This window comes from Xiphophorus hellerii, chromosome 11 (genome assembly GCF_003331165.1).
Source record: "Xiphophorus hellerii strain 12219 chromosome 11, Xiphophorus_hellerii-4.1, whole genome shotgun sequence".
Taxonomy (NCBI): domain Eukaryota; kingdom Metazoa; phylum Chordata; class Actinopteri; order Cyprinodontiformes; family Poeciliidae; genus Xiphophorus; species Xiphophorus hellerii.
In genome coordinates this window covers 24,177,170-24,203,841 of record NC_045682.1, presented here as the reverse complement: position 1 = coordinate 24,203,841, position 26,672 = coordinate 24,177,170, and the positions used below count along the sequence as shown (strand labels likewise).

The following is a 26,672-nucleotide window of genomic DNA, read 5'->3' as shown; positions in this document are numbered from 1 at the left end:
ACAGAAAAAATATTCTATAGGCTGTCAGCTAATATTAGGAAAGATTATATTTATTTAAAGACAGCAGCACAAACACTTTCTAAATACTTACAGATTCCAGCTGATTTCTTGGCTCTCTGTGAACATCCAGTTCTTCTTTGTTGAACACCTTTGTACCTGTACAATTCCTCTTCATTGCACATAAACCCATTCGTGGACTAAATTGTATTGATTTATTTGCATGTGTGCATTACTTGGATTGCTACAAACAACTGATGCAAATTTCATGTCAATAGAAATATTAGCGATTGCGCTACTCAAACTCTAAAGTGTGGAAAAAAGAAACTGACAATCAAAATCTTAAATTTCAGATAGAAATTAAAGTTGAGTTTCATCATCAACAAGGTCTTGAGCAAGGCCAAAACATTTTTGTTTACAGACATATTTCATTAAGAATATGAAAAATATAATTACTAACATAAACATTGACCTGATCAATACTTATTGTACCTGCTACCAATTGTTAATCAGTTACTTAACTCATGCAAAACAACATTTTCTGCATCATCGTTCATATTTTGAGAAAACTGACTCTCAAAATTCTTTTTTATTTTAATAGCAATTTAAGTTTGGAAGATACTTTTTGAGATGTTACAAAAACATGGCCAATATTTTAGGTTTAATTCCATTACGCCTTATTTATCTTTCCCTTGTCACAAAATCCAGATTGATTTTCTACAAATACTCATAAAGATCTTCTGTAAAGTACTGAGTTTCTGTCGCTGCGGTCTATTTAAAGCATGGGAAATTTAAGCCGAAACGTTCCAGACATAATTGAGGAAAAACCCTCAAAGCTGTTGACAATGGCAACACCAAACGAGGAAATATGAGAAGAGACAAACAAAGGAAATTTACAACTATGTACAAGCAAATTAATTACATATCAAGACTAATCAAGAAATAAATATAAAAGCTATCACTGATAGCATTCCAAAGATAAAAGGAATAAATATAATTTCAGGATGAATTAAAACATTTTATGTTGTTTTGTGTGTGTGCGTGTTTGTGTTTGTGTGTGTGTATATGTGAGGGTGGAAAGGTGTTTGCATGTTTTAAACCAGTTTTTCTCCTCAGCTGATGCTGGTCCAGTTAAGCTGGTTTTGTCCCAGGAAACTGAAGTTGGCGTTTCACTTCTGCTCTTCTAAAAAACATTAGAAACACAGCTACTCTGAATCCCTGATAGGTAATTTACGGCCTTTTCTTTTTGGTTATTCGGCACAAATATGATGTGCATCATAATAAATAAAACGTTTGGTAAAATGTGAGACCATTTTACCAAAGCAAGGCCAATTCTCTTAATTGGCCCTCAATCTCAATCTCTCTTAATTTAATCCTGCATTTTGTTTCGTTCATTTATAGTTAAATGAAAATTGGTTTCACCTAAACAATCAAGAGAGACGATGGGAGTGGGGATGGATTATGCCACTTCTTTCTGTCACCCTCCTCCTCCTTCTTTCCCCAGTAGAATAGGTGTGGCACATGTACGCCTGACCAGTAGCACAGCGACAGACGGTCAGGTGACAGGAAAGAAAGCGCTCGCTCACATAGAGGGACATGTTGAGAAGGGGAGGGACAGTAACAGATGGAAATATCCTGTAAACAAATGAAGTACAGCTGAACTAAGACACACCTGGAACTTCACAAAAGGATAGCAGAGGAACCGAAACTGTCAGCAGTCTACGTTGAACACTCCAGATAAGTTCATGGTTAGAGGGGAAGGCATGTGAAAAAGGCAGCACATGTTGAGGACTGACAAAGATAGCAGAGAAGAGCGAGAGAGAGCGACACTGAAGGCAAAACAAGCACTGCAGGGATCAAGAGAGGCTCTTCTTAAAGGTCTGAGAGGATTTTTCCAGCAGCTTCAAAGATCTTCCCATCATGGCCTCAATGGGGATGCAGCTGCTGGGCAGCATCCTGTGCCTCCTGGGCTGGGTTGGGGTCTTCACCAGCTGTGTGCTGCCTATGTGGAATGTGACCGCCTTCGTGGGCAGCTCCATTGTGACCTCTCAGATTATCTGGGAGGGCATCTGGATGACTTGTGTGGTTCAAAGCACAGGATATATGCAGTGCAAACCCTATGAGTCCCAGCTGGCTCTCAGCACCGACAAGCAGGCCGCCAGGACGCTCATGATCCTCGCCATCGCTACAGGCATGCATTGGCCTCATCCTGGCCTTCGTGGGTGGAAAATGCACCCGCTTCTTGGATGAAGAAGGAAGTGGTGCGAAGGAGAAAGTGGCCATAACAGCAGGGGCGGTGCTGATGATCACAGGGCTCCTCTGTTTGATCCCAACGGTGTGGGCGGCCGCGACGGTGGTGAAGAACTTCTACAGCACATCCATAGACGCTCTGAAGATGGAGCTGGGAGCTTGCCTCTACATTGGCTGGGGGGCAGCGTTTCTGCTCATCCTGGGAGGGGGTCTGTTCATGAAGTCCTCTTGCCAAGGCAAAGCCCACGACACGGACAAGAGCCCCTCAGCTCGCTACGTGGTAGTCCGATCCTCTAATGGATCCTCTCGCGCTGGCTCCCGTCTCTCCAGGGTGCCGACGGCGCTGGCTCAACCCATCAAACGCATGTCGCCCAGGCCCCAAAGCTCTGGGGCGCCACCCTCCTATCCTCAGCTGTTCTCTAGGCTGGGATATGATGTCGAATCCCAGCAGAACGTGAGAGAGGATTCAGAGAGATCCTGGGCTCCATCGACAAAGTCTCAGATGAAAAGGTCCGAGTCGAGAAAGTCCGAACACAGCGACGCGCCATCAACAAAGTCTCAGTTGAAACGAGCTGAAATGGATGAAACTTTATCAGCTGCCAGTGAAAATGAAGACGCAGCAGCAAACCCAGAGAAAACATACCTGTAATATGAGCACTAGAAGGAAGACTTCAGTTTACATTTAGTTTGCAGTTACTTAGTAGTTCAATGTTTTATAGATGATAATGTTTCATTTTGATATAATTATTATTTGTTGTGTTTAATGTGAAGGACGTTTATCAAAATGAAGGAGACAAAAATAAAATGTAACATTTTATGTGCGCATGTACTGATTGTCACAAGTAAAACAAGTGAAGTATGTACAACTTGTGATGAATGAACTTGTTTAACTTGAATTGTTGGTTTTAACTTGCCATGGTAATGTGAGATATTACACTGCATCAACTGTTTTTTAGTGTTTTAATGCACTGAATAAATTTTTATGTAATATTTTACCTCAGGTTTTGGGGTTATATTTTTACTTTATCTTTCAAATACATAGCAACTTGAATGACTATGATTCTTTTTACTTCTTTTTTATTACTTTATACACTTAAATGTGTGGAAATAAATGCTCTTCCTATTACACAACAAAGGTTTCTGTAAATACTTTTCATCAAAGCATTTAATTGTGATTATATTTTTATTTTATTTAAGCATATAACAGAAAATGTATTGCCAATTTATTTTTCAATAAATGCAAAATGTGAACGAATATATTGTATATTGCTTTCTTACTAGTTATGACTATTTAAGTAAAAAATGTCCAGGAGAATCACCTGGACTACCGGGCTTGCTTTGGTAATTACAAGCTTCTGGACAAACTGGTTTGACAGAGATCAAAACAAAATGTGTTTTGTTGAAGGAAGAAGAAGCGTGTTTGCAGAGAAAACGTCATTGAGTTTCAGTGAACAATGTTTGGGTTTTGCTGATACAAATGAAAAGGATTATACAGACAAAATGCATGTCTGTCATCCAGAATGTCACAAATAAAGTTTGTTGTATGGACTGGGTTATGGAGATAAATTCATAAATAACCATGGGAACTTTTAGTTTTTATGGAAAAGTCAAATGACAAACTTTGAATAAACCATAACATAAACAGCCAGAGTTTATCTTTGCATTATTTATTTGTATTTATTAACTTAATTCTTTAAAAAAATCTGCTTTATGTGTTTGGTAAAGCTTGGATGTGGTCACGCCTCAGGGCTTTGAGGTTTAGCCAAACATTGCTTGTACAGTGACGCACTGGAGAACCATTTCTATAAAAAGGTGATGAAACAGTGACACCTGGTGGATGGGAAACATTTTGGTCTCTCCCGGATTTAAAAAAAAAAAGTTTTGGCTTCACAGATTGTTGATACATCAAAAAAACAAACAAAACAAAAAACCCCCACTACTTTAATTATATTAAAGCTTAATATTTACAGGTACAGTAATCTGTGAAATAAATCAAGCTAATCTGCCACCTCCCAGTGTTGCTATTGCAATCTGCAAAAGTGAACCGCTCGGTCAGAAACAATCAATCAGAGCCAGGAGGAGGATCTTAGTGCTGTCGATCATCCTCATGTACCTGTTGTAGGATGTGAATAGTTTTCAATATTAAAAAATATTTACACTTAAATATTATTTAAATATTCAAAAATTTTATATTTAAAAGTTACAAAAGTTAAAAAGTACAATTTAATAATATATAAACAGTATAATTATATTTTATTCAAGTCTTAAGAGATCCTTTAGTAAAATAATATACCAGTCATAGTGTTTACCTGCTCATCCTTTGCTGGATATTTTCAGCTGTTTTTGGGCGACATTCGGGTTGCACCCTGGACGGGTCACCAGGAAAAACATGCACACCTCTCAGGACAATTTAAAGATACAACGGTCCATGTTTTTGGACCGTTGGAGGAAGCCAGAGTACCCCGACAGAACGGATGCAAGCACAGTGAGAAACTCCATGCAGAAAGATCCTAACCTGGGATTTGAACCCACAACCTTCATCCTGCAAGGCAACAGTGATACCAACTGCATCATGCAACTCATAACAATTCAAAATAATGCGTTACAGTTTCTTATAGAGGTACACAACTCCAGATATGTAGCCGTCCTCCTTCTCTGATACAGCCCTCTCCCAGTCTTTGACCTCGGTGACCTCTAAACAAGTCCAGAGCTCCTCTTCCTCCATCTTCCTCAGCTCGCTGTCAAGGGCAGCTTTGTACTCCAAGTTATCCTGGTTACTTCTGGTTGTCATGCAAATGGAGCCACCTAGTGGAACGATAAAACAGTGCAGTGAAGAAATTACACATTTACCACAAGACAGAAGAAATTAGCTTAAAAAAGTAATAAATAAAATGATACTCTGACCTGGTTTGGTGGCACTGCACAAGTGTCTGGCGATACCAATAGGGACCTGACCAGAACTTAACGCTCCAACAATTACAACCACATCAAAGCTGCCTGCAGGAGGTAAAGTGAAGCTCATCATCACACATTTAACAATTTTTTAAAAAAGCTGTCCAGAATAATCAGAACTTAAATGTACAGAAGTCACAAGCAGCTAAAGTAGAAACCATCATAAAGGTCACAGAGATTAATGAGATGACAGGATGCTGGTTTAATTACCCCACTGTACAGGGAGAGGCTCCTCTCCCAGCATGCACTGCTTCAAGTCCTGGTACAAGCCGCTCTCTCTCGCCCTGCCCAGCATGGCCTCGCTTCCATCCACACCCACAAAATGTTCAAACCCGAGTTTTCTCATCTGTTCAACAAAGACACATCTCTGTATCAGTCATACGACTGACAATGATAGCGACTCTGTCCTTAAACAAAGCTCTTAATTTCAAGTTTTAGTTATGGTACGACTACCATAACCATACCTAGTTTTGTAAAATAAAAACTATTTTAAAAAAAATTACATTTTCTTAGTATCGAAAGATGTATTTATCTTTTAAAAATATATTTGTATATTTTTAATATAAAAAACTATGTTGAATATTAAAAATGTTTTTTTAATATTTTTAATATAAAATATATTTTCAAATATAGAAATATATTTAATCTAAAAAATACAAAGACATATTTATAATCTTAAAAATATATAAATATACATATTTATATATTTTATATATTACAAAATAATATGAAAAATATATACATGTATTTTTTATAAATTAAAAAACATCAACATTTAAAAAAATTTTAAATATTAAAATTTTCTTATATTTAAATTAGTTAAATATTAAAAAAATTTAAAATGCAATAACCCAGTTGCATTCATATTTACACCTCTACACTAATGCTTAACTTAGGATTAAATTTAAGCATTCAGTGCTCTGTGGTCGTAATCTACTGGCGTTCCCTTTAAAGCTGCAGCAGGTAACTTTGATAAAAAATATTTTTTTACATATTTGTTGAAGGTGTTACCTTGTCATGGCTTTAAGGTATGAAACAGATGATCTGTGAAGAAATCGGGATTTCTGTCTTCACTCAATGCTACTAACTAGAGATAACTAGAAACAACCAATCACAGCCGTATCGCTGTCAATCACAATTTCATGTGGCGCTGATGATCTTTCTCTCCCTCCGCTCCTTGATCTCTGCTACCGCTACAGATTTTCACATCAGCAGATCCTGTTGTGAATGCTCAGGTTAGTTAGCATAGCCACCGATGATAGCAAATAACGTTAAGTCATTTCTCTGCCAGAAGCACATTTAGCAGCAAGTACACAAGGTTTACTGAAAGCGCTAAGACCCTCCTTCTGGCTCTGATTGGTTGTTTGCTTTGTCGGAAGTGATGCATGTTTTAGACCTGGAGGAGATCGATCTTTTCACAGATTATCTGTCTCATAACAAACATTGTGACAGTTTTAACAAATATGTAAAAACATATTTTTATAAAAGTAATATACTGCTGCTACTGTGCCCACTTTTTCTTGTTTTTCTCAGAGTGAATGAATTTCTCTAGTCTACAGCTCTTTCCGAGTGACCCCACTGATTTACTCCAGATTTAGCTCTGGACTATCAAGAAGACTGAATGCCAAATTGATTCAAAAAGGTGCTTCAACAAAACTGGCCTTTAACTGGGATGTGTAGATTTGTTAATAACACTTATCTCTCTGTTCTTTCTATCTGATCAGTGTAGCTGCTACTCACGTGTTTGGCCACCAGTCCGGTACCACATGCCACATCCAGCACGACGGCTGCCTCTCGCACGTTGCTGAAATGGGACGAGATGCAGTCTGCTGCCAGACTTGGTGCACGGTAATCCAAAACGGCCACATCCTGTTTAAAATATGGTAAAAACTGAAACAAAAGCAGTTTTCTTTGGTCTCCCAGTTCCACGTTTACGAGAAAACACTGTTTTAAGATGTAGAAAAATTACTTTAAAGGAATACACTGAGCTCAGTAGTGTTAAACCGTGTTTTGATTGAGCAAATTATGCAACGTAAGGTTCAGAACGTTGCAGAAATGATTAAAATGGCATGCTACAAAATCTAATTATTCACCAAATATTAAATAAATTACTTTGTGAGTCTGTGTCAATTATGACTTAAAAATGTTGGTGTTTATCTGGCTGATTTTCTTTTTTTCTTTTTGGCTCAAGTTGTCTTTATGTGATAGTGAAGTGACAGGAACGCGGATTGTGAGAAACGATGAAGACATGCAGCAAAGGTCAACGAGTCGGGACTTGAACCCGTGACGGCCGAGTCGAGAACTGAGGCCTCAAATAAAGGTCACCAGTGAAGCAAAGTGAAAACCTTTGTCATTTTACTAACATAGATTGGAATTTTGCACCAAATGTAAAATTAAAGTTTAGTAGGTGTAAAAGAAACTTTGGCTTACTGAGGAAATGTCTTTCACATGTAGCAACTAACGGAAACATAAGAAGATTAGCATCAAAAGAAAACCAAAAAACACTTTATTTGCCACTTTTCTTTAAATAACTGTTCATTAATCTTAATTTTAGCATTTAGTTTGATATTGCTATTAAACCTAGAATAAGAAAATAAATCCACCCAATGTGTCTTTTCTCACCTGATCGTAGTTTTCTGCCCAGCGGTTGTAGAAGCTGACCTTCTCTTCTGATGTGGTGCTTTTATGAGCTGACAAGATAACAGCTTTTACGCTTTCAAATGTGTTACTGTCAGCAGACATTATACAAAAACCTGTCACTAATAATAAAAAAGAGAAACACAATTAATGAACATCATTAATATATTCAACATTAACAAAATTCCACTTTATCTTTAAACAACTGCTGGAGATAACAATTTCCCTGATATTTAAATGAATGTAATACTGTTTCGGTTACCACCGAGATTTACGAGGAATGATTACGTTTCAAAATGTGTTATATCGCAACGACATGACGGATTAATGTTACAATCAGCAGCTTCTGATGATGTGCAAATAAACCACAATTAAATATGCAGAAGCAAACAATTACCGCCACGTCTGCAAGGCAGCTAATGAGTTGCTGTCAGCCATTTTCAGCTTGCTATAGTCCCAGCATGACTCAATTGAATATAATATACTATAACATAAATGGCAAAAAATGAATAGAAATATAATTTATTATCCCATAGTGGGGGAACTCAGGTATACCTGCAGCAAGTTAAAGACAAGTGGAAGCTTGCACATTCACACAATGGTAGAGAATACAAAAATAAGAATAAGTGACAAATTTTCAGGATAAGAAAAGTAATGTAGTTTTGTTAATCAATAAATGTGTAACAGAGGAGGGTACATTAAAGAAATAACAAAACAGTAAAACTCTTTTGTATTCTAAGCAAACAAAAGCTCTTACAAAATATCGACTACATAAAATGTATTCTTTATTCTGCCTTTCCAATAAACATTAGTATAACTGCAATAATCAAGGTTATAGAAAAAGGCATATTTGTTGTTTTTGCAACACATAAAAACAATTGCAACATAATGTAAAATTTTCTTTAAAATGATCGCCTAAGTAATATGAAACCATTGTATTTTGATTCAAGGGAACTTCATATTGGCTCGTCATACTGACTTATACACGAAAACAACTTCTCTTGACTGAGTAAAACAAAACACATTTAAACCATAATGTTGTCTTCTTTCTTGTGTAGTGATATGTAAAGCCCGCTTCCATTTTGTATAAAAATACTTTTTACCAAAACTAACCTCGTTGTTTGGTTATTGTTACTTACTCACAGGTTGCAGTGAACTGCACCAGGAAGCGAGTTGAATAGACTATGGGTTATCTTTTCCCTCAGTAAAAACTCTCAGGATCTGAGGCGTTTAATTACAACTTGCTATTCCAAATATCCACAAGTCTTTGCTAGAATTTACATTTTAAACTCTTAGAATACGTCTTCTTTCTTCATAGATATTCCTATTGATAAACTCATGACCAAAGTAGTTTTTAGCTTCGGAGTTTTCTTCTACATCTAGTGATGTTTCAGTGTAAAGTTAATATTTCCGATAGCATTGAAGCAGACACAGGCGCAGTGGCGTTCCTGACTGTTGTTCATGTTCCTACCTGTAGAGCGACTGGGAGTCAAAACAAAAATCTTCTGGAAACTCCTTATGATTTTGAACAGTCTGCTAACAAGCTAAACACGTAGCACCCGACAGCTTTAGCAAGTTTTTTTTCTAACTTTAGGAACAAATATATCAGATACATGTCCACTATGGAGGTTTCGCAAAAGTTTCGCTGTTTTTATAACTTGTTATGGACGATGTTTGTGTCTTAACTGTGAGAAAAAGTAGCAGTTTTAGTGAGGAAAGTTAGCTTAGCACTGGTCGCTCCAACACAAACACAAAAGCCCATCCTCCCCTCAGCCTTGCTGGACGGGTTCAAGTTTAACTCTGCTCCCTGGTAATTAGGCCTCATCTATACGTTTAATGCCTTATATTTTCAACTCAAAGTAGCTCTCCTTCTGTGTGAAATCGACAGAAAATATTAGTTTTCGAGGCGTATTATGTGGGTTATTGATATGAATTGTTTTAGATGTGCTTTTACACTGTATCGAGGTGTGATTTACTTATGCTTCCTTAAATGCATCTCATTATTTCCACAGTTCTCCAATCTGGAAACGCTATCAAAATGTCGATACTTGGACTGAAGAAGAAACAACCCAAGACTTTCAAAGTTAAAGTCGTCACTATGGATGCAGAGATGGAGTTCAGCTGTGAGGTTAGGATTTCTTTCTACGACTTCTTTTTGTCTGTCTTTATGTTTAATTGTACACCCCACACAAAAGCAGCAAATTAAAGAAAGACGAGAAACAAAAACATTCGTATAGGATGAAAATGTTGTATATATAATCTAATAACTTTATCCAGCTGAACAGAAACAAAACAGAAATTATCTTTGGACCTAAAGAGGAGTGATCTAGTCGGCACACATCTTCAATTATTACAAGTAAAACTAGTGATCAGGCCCGAAATCTGTCAAAAACACATAAAGACAGTTACAAAGTCAGCCTTCTGTCACCTGACTTACATTTCCAAGATTAATGTACCAAAAAGAGAGAAACTCATTCATATGTTCATCTGTTGTTGCATTGATAACTGGCACAGTGTCTTCACAGGTCTACCTAAAAAGAAGCCGCATTCAGCTTCTATGCACCACAAATCTGGGACAAACTTCCAGAAAACTGCTAAACAGCCGAAACACTGAGTTCCTGTAAATCAAGACTAAAGCCCACCTGCTTTGAGTTACTTTTGAGCCATAATGAATGGAAAATTGACCAAATTATTTTATGTGTATTGATGATTTTAATGTTGGCACAAATTTAAACATAATGTCTGTTACTGGGTTCACAACTGGTGACTGTATTTATGATGTCTTTATGATTTCATAAAAAAACACTATGACCTGCTAAATAAACTTGATGGATTTATTGATTGATGTAGAAGTGTTTTCACAATTTCTTCTTGGTCCAGCTAAGCAAGGTTTGTTTATCTGGACACATTTTGTTTAACATGACGCTCCAAAATGTTTTTTTATAAAACCTACTATATTTATTTACATTTTTAAATTAAAGAACACCTTTTAATGCTGGTTTTAGGTTTAATACATATTCTTCAATGGAATAGTCAGTTGAAAAAATGATGTCAATAAAAGCAAGCACTTTGAAGCCTATTGACAAAGAATAAGGTCTTTTAAAATCAAAATGTTTGTCACCTTTAATGTAATTGTAAAAACATCGTCAAAACCTTAAAATGTTGCTCAATTCTTCAGTATTTTTGGATCTAAAGAGGTCCAGGTTTCAGACTGATGTTATAGACTAATACAAAATAGCACAAAAATAAATAGGAAGGAAAGTTATACATTGTTTAATTTGATTTATTTTTGATCAGACAACTGTAGCACATATATGTCCTCTCTCCCCCGAGGAATGTTTTATTGAGCAATCTCTTTTTTCATAATTAGAGAGCAATTTTTCCCCAATTTTCTTTTCACAATAGCACTAATTTCATCTGTTTTGGATCTAATTTGCGGTTAGGATTTCTTTTTCCATGTTTGCTGCTTCCTTCCTCAAGTCTCAATATAATACATTCAGGTTTGTGGTTCTAAGAAAAGGTTAGCATTAATCCTTTTGCACTGCACAGTGTCGGTCATGAGCACAGAAGTATCCACTTAAAAACAAAATTGAAAAGAGACGAGCAATCTTGTTGCAATAAAAAATGAAGCATACCTCCTGAAACATGACTTATAATCTTCTTGGAAGTGTATTAGTCAAATTGTTTTTGCAGACTTCTTCTGACTCATCTTGTTTTGTGATCAATTAAAGATGGAAGTTCACAGTCTGACAATGAACTGCATCTGGCTGGAAGATACAAACATCTGTCTGCTGTTTGGAAAGAAAGAAGGGAATAAAACATCATCCACTGTTTTTCTGCTGCTTCATCACTTGAAAAAATATTCTGTTAGTTTTTATTTATCCATCATATTTTAAGTTGAACTCTAAGATGTAGATTATAAAAATGCCACTTCATGTTAGGTTATTATTTACAAGTTCAGGACAACGTAACATTTGATTAGTCATAAATAAGAAATATTTTTCTGCTAATGGTTAGTCCAAGGAAGAAATGCCACCTACTACTGCAAACGGATGTGCAGTAAACTAGATTGCGGTGTCTATGCTTAAAGCAAATCAGACAATAAGTTTTCTGCCTGACAGAGGAAGAAGTCACTCATCTGGACCAGGGGCCTCTTGCATAAAAGAGTGCGCAGTTTTCACACTAAAACTTGGCGTACAGAAAAGTGCGACGCACAAAATAATTCGGATGTATAGATCCGTGCGCACGCATGTGGCCGCGCACCTTTCCTTTATCCTTTATCCAAATTTGCAGAAAATAGGGCGCAGCTGTTGGTCCGCCCTGTCGCCTCCATAAATACATAAATAAATTAGTATAAATACCTGGAAGTCTGTGAAGCAATAACCATGGCAACATCCTTGTTTGTAGCAGTATAAGTATTTATAATAATAATAATTATACATATTATTTAAAGGGTGCTTTCAGGGAACATAAGGTAACCTAACAAAAATAAAATAATACATTTTAAATAAAGAAAAAAATCCAAATAATATAAAAAAAAGAAATTAAAGAGATCGTGCAAATGCCTGTTTGAACAGCAGAGCGTTCAGCCGGGATTTAAAGCCCCACAGAGTCATTTGAGTGGGGAAACTGGACATTTATTATAAATAGTGGAATCATGTGCATAAGTTGTACATTTACAGAATAGAGGTGCTTTCTGTCCAGAAAGGCTCATTCACAAAGCTGGCGGCTCCACTGAAGGATGACTGCAGACCGGTACCGGTACTGCAGACCGGTACCGGTACCGCACGGCTCTTTCTATAAGTTCTGCTCAGAGCTCCAGGATAATCAGAGTCCGGATTAATCTAAACACTAATAAACCATCATCAACATTTCCCAGCAGATCAATACGATCAATCGCTTTGAATCCCTCCATTGGCGATGTTCTCCATCAGAGCCAAAGCGCTCCACAGGTAGCGACTCACCTTTATGCAGCTACTTGAAAACGTGTGATTGGCTACACACCTCCATCACCTTAAAAATGTGCGAAACAAATATATAAAATAATAAAAATACAACAATCACTTAGGAATGTAAGAATAATTGGAAATAGTTAAAGAAGAGATTTATTTAAGCAAAAAGACCAGAGACAAGGTCAAAGATTCATATTTTTGTGAATGTTAATAAAACTGAAACTTAAACAAATTCATTTCACTTTCTTTTTTTTACTGTCGTGACTTTAACCCTTTAATTTTGATCAATTTAATTTAATTTAACGTGTTAAACTTTTTTAATGCAGTTTATTGCATTTTTTTTACACACAAAGGTTATGTAAGCCGGCACCTTCGTCTTGTGTTTCTGGTACGTCTGTAAACAAATGCTAATATACTGGCCACATTTCTTAAGAAGACAAGAATGATTAGGTGGTTCTTGAAACATGAAAGCTGAATGGACTTCGCAGAAACTTGTTGGGTGAATAACCTAAATGACGAAGACAATAAATATCTTTGTTGTTGAGCTCATATGTCTATTTAGTCAATAATTTAGCAGCCAAAAGCATTTTTGAATAACTTGTTTTATCATTTGATTCAAATGCAATTAATTAATTATAGATCTTTATTTTATGTATTTTTTTTTTTTAAAGCAAATAGGCAATAAATTCATATTTTTTAACTGAGATGGTTGATATTTAAAGTCAAATGTGCTTGGTATCTTAACTCCCAAGTATTTATCTGTTTAAGTGACGATTCCACTTATTATTATACTTTTTTGGAATCCTGCTATAAATATTTTGTTAAAAGCAGAAACAAGAAAAACTTTTAATATAAATTCAAGTGTTATACCTAAAGGTTCCTGCAGGGGGCAGAAGTGCCACTTGAAAACCTCAGAAAAGCAACTGCAGGAAAACGGTTTTAACGTGGCTCTGTTTGTCTCAGGTCAAATGGAAAGGTAAAGATTTGTTTGACCTGGTGTGTCGCACCGTCGGTTTGAGGGAGACCTGGTTCTTTGGACTCAGATACACGGTGAAGGACACCTACGCCTGGCTTAAACAGGAGAAACGGGTGAGTGAAGCACTTCATCCGACAGTAGCTGCTACTTCTAATGAAAATTATTGATTGATTATTTGAGCCCAGTGTTGTTACATTTTTTCCTCTTAATGTCTTTTTTCCCAACAAGGTTCTGGATCAGGAGGTTCCCAAGGATTCCCCCATAACGTTTCACTTTCTAGCGAAATTCTTCCCTGAGAAAGTTGAGGAAGAACTGGTCCAAGAAATCACCCAGCACCTATTTTTCCTACAGGTAGCAACAAAAATATAATGCATTTTGTGTATTTTTGTGCAAGCTGCCATAAACTTGGTGTGAAACTCTTATTTTCAGGTGAAAAAACAAATACTAGATGAAGAGATATTCTGTTCCCCTGAAGCTTCAGTGCTTTTGGCCTCTTATGCTGTCCAGGCAAAGGTAGGAGGACAATGCAAAGCTACAGGCATTATTTTTTAAATTTCAGATATTTTGAGACATAAACCATAAAGGCGCTACGCTGATGATCAGTTAGCAAATTAAAAGTTTTTTGAATGTTGCATCTTATCTACTAAGGTTAAAAATTATATATAAACAAAAGCTTAAAGGTATATAAATACTCCAACTTATTGGGTGAATAATATTCTTTAGCAAGTTTCATTTGTAACACACAAATTCCCACCAAATTGGTAGATTTTATATAAAGTGTTTTTTTAAGATTTAGCTTTTAAGCACATCGTCAGTATGGGTGAGATTAACTAAGGCAATGTCAGCGCTGTGGTCACTTTTTCACAGAATCGAAAGGGCAGAGAAATAAATATTATATATTGTTTATATTGTGATGAAGTCTTTTTACACTGCAGAAATGTTTTTATTGCCAACATTCTTTGAAACCAGGAGCTGGAGTTGTGAATTAGTAAATTGCTTCTCTTTGTGCAGATCCTGTCTATGTCCATTTACTGAAGCTTAAGTTTTGCTGATAAAGAATCAAATCTAAAAACAAAAATAAAACAAAAAAACCCAGCTGCATGCTTGACAACATTTATGTTTTCTTTGCAGCTAAATAATGCAGCATTTTTCTGCAATTACAAATAAGCGTCTGTTTAATTGTTAGAGAAGAAGCTTGTTGATGGGTACAAAAAGCAAAGCATAAGATTAAGGTGCAACTTATAGGATATTATTAAAGTAAGTATAAATAATTTGGACTGTATACGTGGATTAGAAGAAACTACACAGGAAATTTAAATCAGTTTAATCAGTTCTTGTTTTAAAAATGATTTTAAGTTGTTTTTGTATCATCATTACATCCTGGAATTATTAAAAGGTCAAAAATTATTGAATAAATGGTATAAACGGCTAACCCACATGTGTCAAACTTAAGGCCTGGGGGCCAAATCTGGCCCGCCGTAGCTTTTTATGTGGCCCTCTAGACTCCACAGTACATCAATAAGTCCTTCCAGTTTTTCACAAATCTGTAAAATTCACACAAAATCAACAAATCTCCATATTTTTTTCTGATTTTACTGCAAATCTTATCAAAATTGGTCAAAAACGTTGTGTTTAGTGACTTCTGCTGCAGTCTCACTTGTTATCAAGTTATAGTCCGTGACCGATACAGCGATTAATTAAAAGGCACTTTAACATCATTCATACATTTCTTAATTGGCACCACAAAATCTACAATTTTGATTGCAGAAAAATAGCTATTTATTGATAGTTTCACAGTTTTAATTGGTTTTATCAATACATTTTGGCACAACCGGCCTTTAAAGAACATTCAGATTTTTGATATGGCCCAAAATAAAAATGAGTTTGATACCCCTGGTCTAACCTAAATAAACAGATAAGTATATTCTGTTTTAATTTAGATATAGTAATATGGCTAAAAGCCACATTAATGCTTTTTTTTCTTATTTCTTAATGTCCATCCCAGTACGGGGACTATGATCCAAACTTTCACAAGCCGGGATTTCTTGCACAAGATGAACTGTTGCCAAAAAGGGTAAGCATGCTAAGCTAAGCTACGTCCAAAAGTCAGTGAAAGCAGGTTAATTTGTTATATTCCTGATTGTTTTTCATGGGAACGTCTCAGGTTCTGATGCAGTACCAAATGACTGCGGACATGTGGGAGGAGAAGATCACAGCTTGGTACGCCGAACACAGAGGCATCGCCAGGTACTGCTGACTTCCTTTAGATTAACAACAATTTACTAAAAGTTTGGGTTTTAATTTCATTGCCTGAGTGATATTCTTCTTTCTGCTCAGAGACGAAGCAGAGATGGAATACCTGAAGATCGCCCAAGACCTCGAAATGTACGGTGTTAGCTACTATGCCATTACTGTGAGTGTTGATGACTGTAGCACTATTAAAACGGTCCACAGCGCTATGAAAAGTACTTACCTTTAATATTGTTTAATGTACAGCAAAATAAGAGAGACACAGACCTTTTACTGGGTGTGGACGCTCAGGGTCTCCATATCTACAACCCCAACAACAAACTGAACCCAAACAAGTCTTTCCCCTGGAGCGGGATCCGGAATATCTCCTACAGCGAGAAGGAGGTGAGTCCAGACAGTTTTAATCAGGTTTTATAGGTTTAAAGAAATAACTTTGACACTTTTAATAAATTTTGTCACATTACTACCACAACATGGTGCTCAACTGCAGTGGTAGGAAAACAAAAAGTCATTTTTAATTTGTTTTCAAATATTTTGTTGCGATTAAAGCTGCACAACCTTTCAAAACTATATAGTTGGTTGTTTGCCCATTTTTCTTTGCAAAATACCTCAAATTTTGCTAGATTGGATAGAGATCATCTGTGAACACTAACTCTGAAGATTTACTATGGATTCTTAATTAGATCTCAGGCGAGGCTTTGACTAGGACTTTGTAAAAAATGAAAATGCTTCAATCTAAACCACTCCATTGCAGCTCAGGGTGTTTGATTAGAGTCGTTCCGCTAGAACAGGGATGTCAAAATGACTTTTTTTTGGGCCATTTCAAGGTTATGAATGTTCTTAAAGGGCCGGTTGTGGTAAAATGTATTGATGAAACTCACTAATAAACCTCTAAAATATGAATAAATAGCTGGCTGTGCAATCGATAAGTCCTTGTTAAAGTTAAATAAAACTGAACATCATTACATTAATGTAATTTGGCAGGACGCAAGAGAAAATTACATAAAAAAAGATTATAGCCAGGGGAAAAATACAGGATTTCTGGCTTTAGTCTGATGAGGTCAAAAGTCACATTTCTGAGAATTTAGACTTTTTTTTTTTTAAATTCTGAATTTATTTCTTATGGTGCGTTCACACAAAAGCGTTACATGCGTCAGAAATGCGTTCAATGCACTTTGAATGCAGACGTCTGACATTTCACTCTACTCGTAGCGTTTCTCACGTCTGGTTTACATTCAAAGTTTATGTGGATGCGAGTCAAGGGCGCGTCAAGGACGAGTCAAGGACGTGTCAAGGGCGAGTCAAGGGCGCGTCAAGGACGTGTCAAGGGCGAGTCAAGGACGTGTCAAGGGCGCGTCAAGGGCGAGTCAAGGGCGCTTCGGCTCTTGCTGTTGTTTTCCTTTGGACATTTTGGACCCTTAAAATGCTCAAAAAGCTCCAATCGGTTCAACTCGCGGCAGTTGATCGAAACGCGCCGCATCGGCCCTCGACGCGCCTCCACATGGACTTTGAATGTAAACCAGACACGCCTGACGCTCAGAAACAGCGGTGAGAACGCACCATTCGGATTTTGACTTTATTCTCAGAATTTGAACCTTTTTGTTTTTCAGACAGTTTCTCAGACTTTCGAAGACTAAAGTCAGAATAATTCTGGTGAATTCTGAAAATGAAAAGAGAATTCTAAGAAATAAATTCTGAATTAGTTTTCTTGTGGCCCTGCTCCTCTTCCGTTGAAAACTGCTTTCATTGAATTGATTGAGATATTATTTAAGCATACATCAGTAAAAATCAAATTCTGAGTTTTTACTTCAGAAGCTAGGATTACGCTAGGAGAGTTTTTGTTCCTACTAAGAAAAATAACCGAGCCTCCCTTCTTGCAGTTCACAATTAAACCTCTAGATAAGAAGAAAGATGTCTTCAAGTTCTACTCATCTCAGCTGCGTGTCAACAAGCTGGTAGTTTTAAAAAAATTGTTTTTAGCTAAATCATTTATCTGTGTTGGCAGTGAATGATCTTGCTGCTTTCTTTGTGTTTCAGATCCTGCAGCTGTGCATCGGGAACCACGATCTGTTCATGAGGAGGAGGAAGGTGGACTCCATCGAAGTGCAGCAGATGAAGGCTCAGGCCAAAGAGGAGAAGGCCCGCAAGAAGGTTGGTGTGGAAAAATACGGATTTTAATTTACACATTTTTAAACGTCTGGATGGAGGAATAGGAAAAGAAATGTGTGATTCCAGATTTTATTCTTGCTTTTTTTTCTCTATTTGCTTGTCCGTCTTTCTGCTTTTCCTTAATTTGTTCCTTTCTTCCTCCTTTCCTTCCTTGTTCTTGTCATTCCTGCTGTCTTTTCCTCAGCACTACCCTTCCTTTCTTCCTTCCTGTAATTTTCTCTTATGTTTACCTTTATTTTAATGCTCACTTCTTTCCTTCCTTCTTTCTTTCCTCCTTTGCTTCCTCCTTTCTTAGTCTCCTCTTCCTTGCTTGGTTCATTCTTTCCTTAATAAATTCTTTAGTTTTTCCTCTCCACCTTCTTTTATTTGTTGTTCTTTCCTTTAATCCCTTTTTCTGTTGCTATATTTTTTATTCTCTTCCTCTTGCTTTCTCTCTCTCATGTGGATTTTGTCGGTTTTGTATTAAAAACTTATATCAACAGAAATATCTCCTCTAAATTCACTGTAAATGTTTGTGTTTATAATTAAAAAATGGTCCAAATCACTGGTTTGCACTGATTTACTCAAATCAGTGAGTAAATCTGTGATTTGAGTCCAGGATCAGCACTGGATTTTGACTTGAAAAATGTTCAAAATGTGACAGTCCACTGCGTTCGGTTGTTTTTAATTCTGAGTCTTTCATTTCTCTCCTTCATCTAGATGGAGCGTCAGATCCTGGCTCGGGAAAAGCAGATGAGAGAGGATGCAGAGCGGGCGAAAGAGGAGATGGAGCGAAGACTTTTCCAGCTGCAGGACGAGGCGCGGCTCGCTAACGAGGCGCTGGTGAGATCGCCAATGTTTCAGACTCAAACTATGCGTGAACGAGCCCAATGGTTAAAAATCACATTCCTGAATCATGATTAATATTTCCTGTCTTCATTTGTTCGTCCCAATCCAGCTGCGGTCTGAGGAGACGGCAGACCTGCTGGCAGAAAAGGCCCAGATCGCTGAGGAGGAGGCTAAGCTTCTGGCTCACAAAGCTGCAGAGGCTGAGCAGGAGCGACAGAGGTTAGAGGTCACAGCCATGAAGACCAAGGAGGAGAAACGCCTGATGGAGCAGAAGATGAGGGAGGCGGAGCAGCTGGCTGTAAAGCTGGTGGAGCAGTCTGAGAGGAGGTGTGAAATTATCTTTACTATTGCTACTCTGAGTGTTTTGCTGTAATTAATTACTGCTTTCTTCATGGCTTTTCTGCACATGTACCATTTATTACATGCTTGTATCTATTTATTTACAAAAGATGAAGTGGCAGGATAAATTACCTTAACAAATCATGAACGAAACTGTCCTAATTAAAGCCTAATCACAGATATTAGCTCCTGGTGTCTCTTTATAAGCTTTAGTTTTAAATGAATAAGCTTGTTGAAGCCTGTTGTTGTGCTTTGTTTATATTTCTGGGGAAAATAACATCTTTTAACACAGATTGTAGCGAATCTATGCACCACAAACTGTTTTATTTCCTAAAAAGTAATCTACGGCAGATTTAAGAGATACTATGAATTGTCTGGATGAATTTTGTACAGACAATAACTCCACAAAGTTCTTAAGATCTTGATCAGTAGCTGCTTTAATAATCCATGATGTGTCACAAACTAACCGAACTGAAAACTAACCGCACCGCATTTGTGTTAATGTTTTATTAAATCTGCAATTTTAGACACAAAACTACAAATATTTAGTTTTATAGCATTATGTACATGTTTTTTTATACTATTATTATTATTTTGAGTGAAATCAGATTTTGTTTTCCAGGATTTTAGATAAATTAACTTAACAACTCATGAGAGAAATTCTCCATTTGTGCTGCATTTGTGCAACAATATTTTTTTTATTTGTGCTGCATTTTAGTATCAAATATTTGTGCTATGTTTGTGCTGGTTAGTGCAGCAAAAATGTTAATTTGTGCTGCTTTTATTTTCAAGATATTAATAAAAAATTTTAGGTCTAAAGGTCAACCAGACATTACTCAGATCAAACAAAATTGGTATCAAATTTTTGTGCTGGTTTGTGCAGTAAAAATGTTAATGTGTGTCGCCATCATTTTTAAAGATATCATTGCAAAAGTTTCCAGAGGTCATCAGAGGTCGACCAGCTCACATTTACAAAATCAGACAAATTTGGTCTCAATCATCTCAACTACATGTGTGCAGCAAAACATTTAGTTTGTGCTGCTTCTCCTTTCAAGACATTGATGATCATCTCTTCAAATTTCTTTATTAATATCCTTAAAGTGATCGCGGCACAAACAAAAATCTTTGCCGCACAAACGTTTGACAGCCATTTTGTTAGATTCGAAGAAGGTGGCAGTAGAGGCAACTTAATTTTTTCCTACTTAATAAATATATTCAAGCTAACACTAAAATTAATAAACCATTATACTGGAATTAATCTGGATTTTATTTTAAGTTTTTTATTTTTACGAGGGGAACCAAAAAGATTAGCTGAGCGGATTTAGTGATCTGTCGGTGCTTAACAAAGCAATCGTCTGTTTCCAGGCTGAAAGAAGCAGATCACCTAAAGCAGGACCTGACAGAAGCAAAGGATGCTGAGCGAAGAGCCAAGCAGAAGCTCCTGGAGATCACCAAGACAACATACCCTGTGCTGCGCTAATGATGCACTTTTTATGCCGTTTTCACATTAATTCTCTCTTCTTTGTTGATGTTCTTTTGTTTTCTTTTGAAGGTTATTACTTAGCTTTTCTGAGATATCAGAGTGCACTTCTTTTAGTAGCTGATGCCTTTGATTAGCTGTTCTGTTTTTGTGGCTATTTATGAAATTATAAAATGAAGACAGTCTGACTCATCAAAGCTGACGCAGGGATTTTAAAAAATGACAGAAAGAGGGAGGAAAAAATAAATTGTGTGTAAAGACTATTAATACTTAAACTTAAACAAATAGGGTTTTTACAAAAACACAAAATCTTATCAAGTATTTTTGTCTAGTTTCTAGTGCAAAATATATTTGTCCACTTGAAGTTAGACAAAATTAACTGAGAAGTAACTTTTCAGCAAGATATAAGAGATTATTTTAAGTAAATAATTTCTTAACATTGATGAAAAATTACTACATCCATTGGCAAATTATTACATGGGAAAAATGTCTTGTTATAAGTGAGTTTATCTGCCAGTGGATCTAGTAATTTTCCATCAATACTAAGGAATAATTTACTTAAAACAAGCTCCTGTATCTTGCTGAAAACTTACTTGTAAGTTTGTTTTTCTTATTTCAAGTGTAATAAGATATTTGCACTAAAAACTAGACAAAAAAACACAGAAAAAAAAACAGAGAAAGAATGAGAAGAAATAAATCAATGTTTTGAGAAAAAATATTGTAATAAATAGTTTGCATTCAGTCGGACTTTGAGCTGTAGCGCAGGAATAAGAGAACTGTTTTCATTTGCATTCAGGATAAATGTAGCATATGCTAGCATGATAGTTTTCACATTAAGAAAGTATGTTGACATGTGTTTGTGTCCTTCAGCTCATAGCTGCGTACTCTGCTCCGCCTGCTCCTCCCGAAGCAGCCGACTTCAGCTATGATTCAGCGTCGTCACGCCTCGACTTCAAGGACTCAGACATGAAGAGGCTGTCCATGGAGATCGAGAGAGAGCGGTGAGGCGGCGAGCCAAACACACGCTTCACCTGTTATTTAGGAGACGACTCGGCTCTGTTTGCTGATGCTGCTGCGCGTTCACACAGGCTGGAGTACATGGAGAAGAGCAAACACCTGCAGGACCAGCTGAAGGAGCTGAAGTCGGAGATTGAGTCTCTGAAGCTGGAGGAGCAGCAGCAGCAGCAGCAGGCCAGCATGTACAGCCTCCCCGGAGAGGCCAGAGGTTACGTCCCCGAACCTGCATACTTACCTCACAGCAACGTGAGTTTACTCTGATTATCGGTGTCGTGGAGGATTTCACTGTTGGAATCTTTAGGAAAGTAAATGAGCAAAATAAACTATCAAATGTTTTTCCTGTCTTGCTATTTTCTAAAATAGCGGTGCGCCGATAAATCTCCGCAGATTTTCTTAATTTTGGGACATCGGTGATCGGTCGATACTTGCATGTGAAGCCAATCATATTTATTTTTGCTATATTTAGCAACATTTCAGACAAAACATATTGGTATCAATCAAAATTGGAATCGTTAGGTCAGGCATTTTGAAGATCGGTAATCGGCTATCATTCAGAAAACTGCAGTCGGTATACTCCTATTGTAAGCTGTTTTTTAATGAATCTCTATGATTATAGAGAACATAGCCAGAGTTCCTACACAGTCAGGAAAATATAATTTTTCTGGAAAAAACATTACATTTTTACGCCATACATGTATAAACTCAGTTTTCTATTAATTGAATGAATGCAAAAAAAAAATTAAAGGGTTTCTCATGACCAGCAGAAGGCTAAAAGAGATTTTACTTCAAAATCTCTTTTAAACAATATTTTATTTTAAATGACTGTGCCTTATAGTTTAACATACACAACATCTATGGTGTAAAAGGCAAATAAAAATGGCACTAAGAGGTTCAATCTAAGGAAAACTAGTTCTAAGTTACATTAAAACATGTTTTGTTATTAGTAGGAATCAACCTTTACAGTATGAGGAAGTTTCCTTTTCAGCTGCAGATGCATATTGTAAATATGCTTTTAGGTTATTAAAAACCTTAAGATTTAAACTTAAAACAATATATTTACATATAATAAAAACCTCCTGAATGAATGTTTTCACACAGCTGTTTTGTTTTTCTTAGTTTTTCTCACAGATTGTTTGTGTTTCTGTCTTGATTTGCAGCGAAACTCAGCCTACATGTCTCAGATGGCCTTCTTTGAAGAAGTGTGATCGCTGTGCTTCCAGATGAGAAAAAAGGGCATCTGCAGCTGTGAATTTGCCTTTCTTCTGTGTTATATCGTACCTGACTGAGAGCAGCAGCAGACAGACACCTGCCACCGCTCTGTTTGCCTTGGAAAGACTTTGAATCTGTCCTTCAGCAAACAGACACTCCTTGCTGTGCTGCAGCAACTTCAAATTTCTGTTACATGCAACAACAAAAAATAGTGACACAAAGGTCATTAATCCTGAATGTGGGACGGAAGTTTTAAGTGTTTTGCAACAGCTTTAGATGATCAAATGCAGAGGGATAAGCCATAAAATTATGACTATCTTCCTGAGGCCGAGTCAGTTGATCAGTTTGTACTTTGGAAATGTGGAAAACAGAATATGAGGGTCTTATGGTACGTAACAGCGCGACCTTAAGAAATCAGGGGAACACTACGATGAGGGAGTAATTTAAAAGTGTAGGTTTGTAATGTCTACTGTTCCAGGTAGAAGCTAACATACACTCATTAAGTGAAACATAAACTAGATTTTAACTGTTTTCTGTTCTGACTAGATATTTAACTACCCCTCTTATCAGAGATGGAAGAATTCATGTAATTTTTCCTTTTAAGTGTAGCTTATTAAAGCTGTAAGCGTTCTTGTAAAAACATAAAAACTTGTATTTTTGTCTAGTTTCTAGTGCAAATATCTTTATCCACTTGAAATAAGACAAAACTAACGTAGAAGTAACTTTTCAGCAAGATACAGGAGCTTGTTTTAACTCATTGATATTGATGAAAAAGTACTTGTTTCATTGGCAGATTATTTCACGTATAACACAGGACAAAGCGTTTTATTTTCTCGTCAATATTAAGGAATTATTGACTTAAAGCAAATTCTGATTTTTTGCCGAAAGGTTTACTTGTAAGTTAGTTTTTATTATTTCAAGTGTACTAAGATATTTTCACTAGGAACTAGAAAAAAACACTTGGCAGGATTTTGTGTTTTTGCAATGTGTCCAGTTCAAACCCAGTTTTGATTTGCGTTTGGATCATAATATTCCACCACTCACCTCTGTCTAAGTTTCATACATAATACTCGATTATTTAAAGGGAACTTGAAAAAGAAAAAGAAAGCACCTAAATCCTTCAAGCATATTTTTTGTCTTTTGCACAAACTTTGCCTTTTCTGGCCATTAAAGTTCCTCTAGAAATCTTTCGACATCCATTTTTAGCTCATTGTGTTTACACCAATGCTGCAGCCTCTTCCAGTTTGTTGTTGATGATTGTTGATAAGGAAAACTTATCAGGTATTCCTGAATATAGACAAACTTATTTTGATCTGAGGGAAGCAGTTTGGGTGGCCGAACAAACCAAACCAACAAAAGGTGGTAATAAAATCCCAAAGTCAACTCTATAAAAGATTTGTGGGTTGTGCTTTAATATCTGGCCAAGAAACCAGTCAATTTATTTAAGCTCTGTCTGCCAAGAATAGTTTGATGTCAAGCCAGAATTATGCCTCAAATTTTGTTTTGCATTGAAAAACTCAAACTTGTGCATCTAATTTCTATTTTTGAAAATAATTGACATTATATGCTGTATAATCAAAGCCTCCTGAAAAAAAGAATTGGATAATTAAAAGTCTAATTTCAAGTTGTAGTTCATCCCCATGATGAGTTTATGTTACAAAGCTCCAACTGAAACCTAAAATGTAGGGGTTTTTCTCGACAGATATCACATGATTTCAAGTGTTTATCAATTATTATTCATAATGTTATGGCTTGTATTCACCACAATGCTTTGAACAGGAAGATTGGAGTCAAATTGAAAAATTTAGGTATTTTTTAGATGAACAAACAGCTTTTGAATTGCAAGCTTATTTAAAAACGAATAATAATAAGTTCATACAGATGCTATTGAAGGTGGCATGAAACACTACAGTAGTTCCCTTATTAACTTGCATCGTCATTGCAGGCACATCATAAGGGAGTGACGGTGTGTAATAGTGTTTAACTCAGTTTTTGGCCTTCATTCTTTATTTATGTTGCTGTTTTACCTCCTGAACCGCCTTCACTGATGCCACTCATGTCCCTTTTGTGTCCATAGTGCAGAGGTTAGATTGTTTCGAGCTTATGGTGTTTTATTTTGTACTGCTGACATTCTTTGAACTTTGCCTTTTTGCTATGACTGCACACACTAACGTGTTGCTAAGTGTGTTGTACTCCTAGAATGAACACTGCAGAAGTCTTTGAGTGACATTGACCCGGGTTTAATATCCTAACTTATCTACAGATTAGAAGACTGATGACATTTCCTCCTCTTTATATGCAGTTCTCAGGATTAATGTTGGAGACAATCAAAGCTGTTAGAATCTCATTAGTTTCCCCCCCGAGTTAAACGGTGTAGTATAGAGTTCACATGGTGAATTGTAGACAGTAAAATCTGCTAAGCTGTGAAAAGTCTTAAAGTATTTACATGTTTGAAAGACTTTTACCAGCTGTGGACACACTGCATCTCACAAACAAACTAAACTTTTTGACGTTTTGGTTCATTAAAACATACAACCTGGTGCATCTTTCTTTGTTAGGACCAGCCTGTCTGACTTATTTATGCAGTGAACAGTGACAGATGAGAGGTCTCTGTCGGCGTACCAGAGAGCAACGCCAGCCTGGGTCCCGTGTAAATTGATTCTGTTCAAATGTGCTTCTGCTCCCAGGTTTATCAGATTTATCTGGGCTGCGAATGCACCGTCACATTTCTTGAAGTTTACAGTTTAAGGATAAATGTGTTTTGTATTGATGCTTTATTTTTCTGTATTGTGTTATAAAATCACAGGTTTGGAACGGTAAAAATGTGAGGTCAGTACTTTGTAACCTCAAGTCATGTTGTCTTCGACATTTCATTATGGCAGTAATGACTCTTGGCTGTATCTGTTTTGCTTTGCTCCATGGTTGTGCACTCATTAGGCGTTGTTGCTGATGATCAGAGGATATTTCTCCCCACTTAATTTGTCGGTAAGCCGCTTGAGTGACTTCATCAAGGCTGCACTGTTGTCACACCAGAATGTTGTCAAACATTTCTTGTATTTTGCATTTGAATATCATTAAAAAAAGGAATGCTGCCTGGGAGTCTCAAGTGTTGGATTTTGGTGGTTTGAGGAAAAAAAAGATAAATTAAGAACTGAGTTATTTTATCTGTTATTTGTATGATTGAAATGCGATATATTAAAGAACATAACATGTAGAGATCCTAACCTGTCACTACATTATTAATTTCAAAGTCTGAAATATAAAAAATAAAGACTGAAATGTAGTCATACATTGCTATGACTTACTAAAACAGAGTTCTTCTGTTTTAGTTTCTGTGTCATCTAAATGTTTCTGGTTATCAAACAAAAGTTATTATCATATATAAACCAAATAAATACAAAATGCTGCTTTCAAAACCAACTTCACTCTATGTGAAAAAGTGATTGCTCCCTTTTTTCATTATAAATGAATAATCAACTTTATGGGAAAACTGGTTATACCAACATACATGCTAGTTATTGTAAAACCAAAGTATCTTTACCTTTTTTCATATTTTCTAGGGGGAAAAATGTTTTTCTCTAAAATAAAACTTGACGACAACCATAAGAAACAGAGC

At 36.4% G+C, this 26,672-nt stretch overlaps 3 protein-coding genes across 7 annotated transcripts; 2 read left to right on the top strand and 1 right to left on the bottom strand.

The window, feature by feature from the left end:
* LOC116728856 (claudin-4-like) lies at positions 1 to 3,502 on the top strand. Its single transcript, XM_032577172.1, is given in 2 exon segments — positions 1 to 2,193; positions 2,195 to 3,502. Coding segments are annotated over 2 exon segments (978 nt in total). The 5' UTR covers positions 1 to 1,917; the 3' UTR covers positions 2,897 to 3,502.
* Positions 3,503 to 3,898: 396 nt separating this feature from the next.
* mettl27 (methyltransferase like 27) lies at positions 3,899 to 9,087 on the bottom strand. Of its 5 annotated transcripts, XR_004341036.1 has the most exons (8): positions 8,976 to 9,087; positions 7,822 to 7,958; positions 7,630 to 7,656; positions 6,940 to 7,068; positions 5,410 to 5,545; positions 5,152 to 5,244; positions 4,557 to 5,052; positions 3,899 to 4,360 (listed from the first exon to the last, which is right to left on the bottom strand). XR_004341036.1 is itself a non-coding variant. In XM_032577173.1 (7 exons), coding segments are annotated over exons 1-7 (726 nt in total). In that variant the 5' UTR covers positions 8,977 to 9,087; the 3' UTR covers positions 3,899 to 4,849. The 5 variants fall into 5 exon arrangements, 4 of the variants coding, with proteins under 4 accessions (XP_032433064.1, XP_032433065.1, XP_032433066.1 ...); XM_032577173.1 differs by having other exon boundaries at positions 3,899 to 5,052; XM_032577174.1 differs by having other exon boundaries at positions 3,899 to 5,052; positions 8,950 to 9,017.
* A 243-nt stretch (positions 9,088 to 9,330) lies between these two features.
* nf2b (NF2, moesin-ezrin-radixin like (MERLIN) tumor suppressor b) lies at positions 9,331 to 26,150 on the top strand. The gene is made up of 17 exons (XM_032576728.1): positions 9,331 to 9,646; positions 9,849 to 9,964; positions 13,752 to 13,877; positions 13,993 to 14,115; positions 14,194 to 14,277; positions 15,770 to 15,838; positions 15,929 to 16,011; positions 16,102 to 16,177; positions 16,261 to 16,398; positions 17,895 to 17,969; positions 18,052 to 18,165; positions 18,883 to 19,005; positions 19,121 to 19,338; positions 20,716 to 20,818; positions 21,701 to 21,831; positions 21,919 to 22,093; positions 23,005 to 26,150. The coding sequence occupies exons 2-17, from the start codon at positions 9,875 to 9,877 to the stop codon at positions 23,050 to 23,052; spliced, it is 1,776 nt and encodes a 591-aa protein (XP_032432619.1). The 5' UTR covers positions 9,331 to 9,646; positions 9,849 to 9,874; the 3' UTR covers positions 23,053 to 26,150.
* The last annotated feature ends 522 nt before the right edge of the window (positions 26,151 to 26,672 follow it).

What these genes read in the sequence shown, in the direction of transcription:
- mettl27 (XM_032577173.1), bottom strand. An exon ending in ATGTGAAAGACATTTCCTCA is followed by an intron (nt 7,069 to 7,629) that starts GTAAGCCAAAGT and finishes TATTTTAAACAG; the next exon opens with GATGTGGCCGTTTTGGATTA. An exon ending in CCGGACTGGTGGCCAAACAC is followed by an intron (nt 5,546 to 6,939) that starts GTGAGTAGCAGC and finishes TTTGTTGAACAG; the next exon opens with ATGAGAAAACTCGGGTTTGA.
- nf2b (XM_032576728.1), top strand. Translation starts at nt 9,875, where the DNA reads ATGTCGATACTTGGACTGAAGAAGAAACAACCCAAGACTTTCAAAGTT. An exon ending in TCTCCTACAGCGAGAAGGAG is followed by an intron (nt 16,399 to 17,894) that starts GTGAGTCCAGAC and finishes CCCTTCTTGCAG; the next exon opens with TTCACAATTAAACCTCTAGA. An exon ending in CATACTTACCTCACAGCAAC is followed by an intron (nt 22,094 to 23,004) that starts GTGAGTTTACTC and finishes CTTGATTTGCAG; the next exon opens with CGAAACTCAGCCTACATGTC.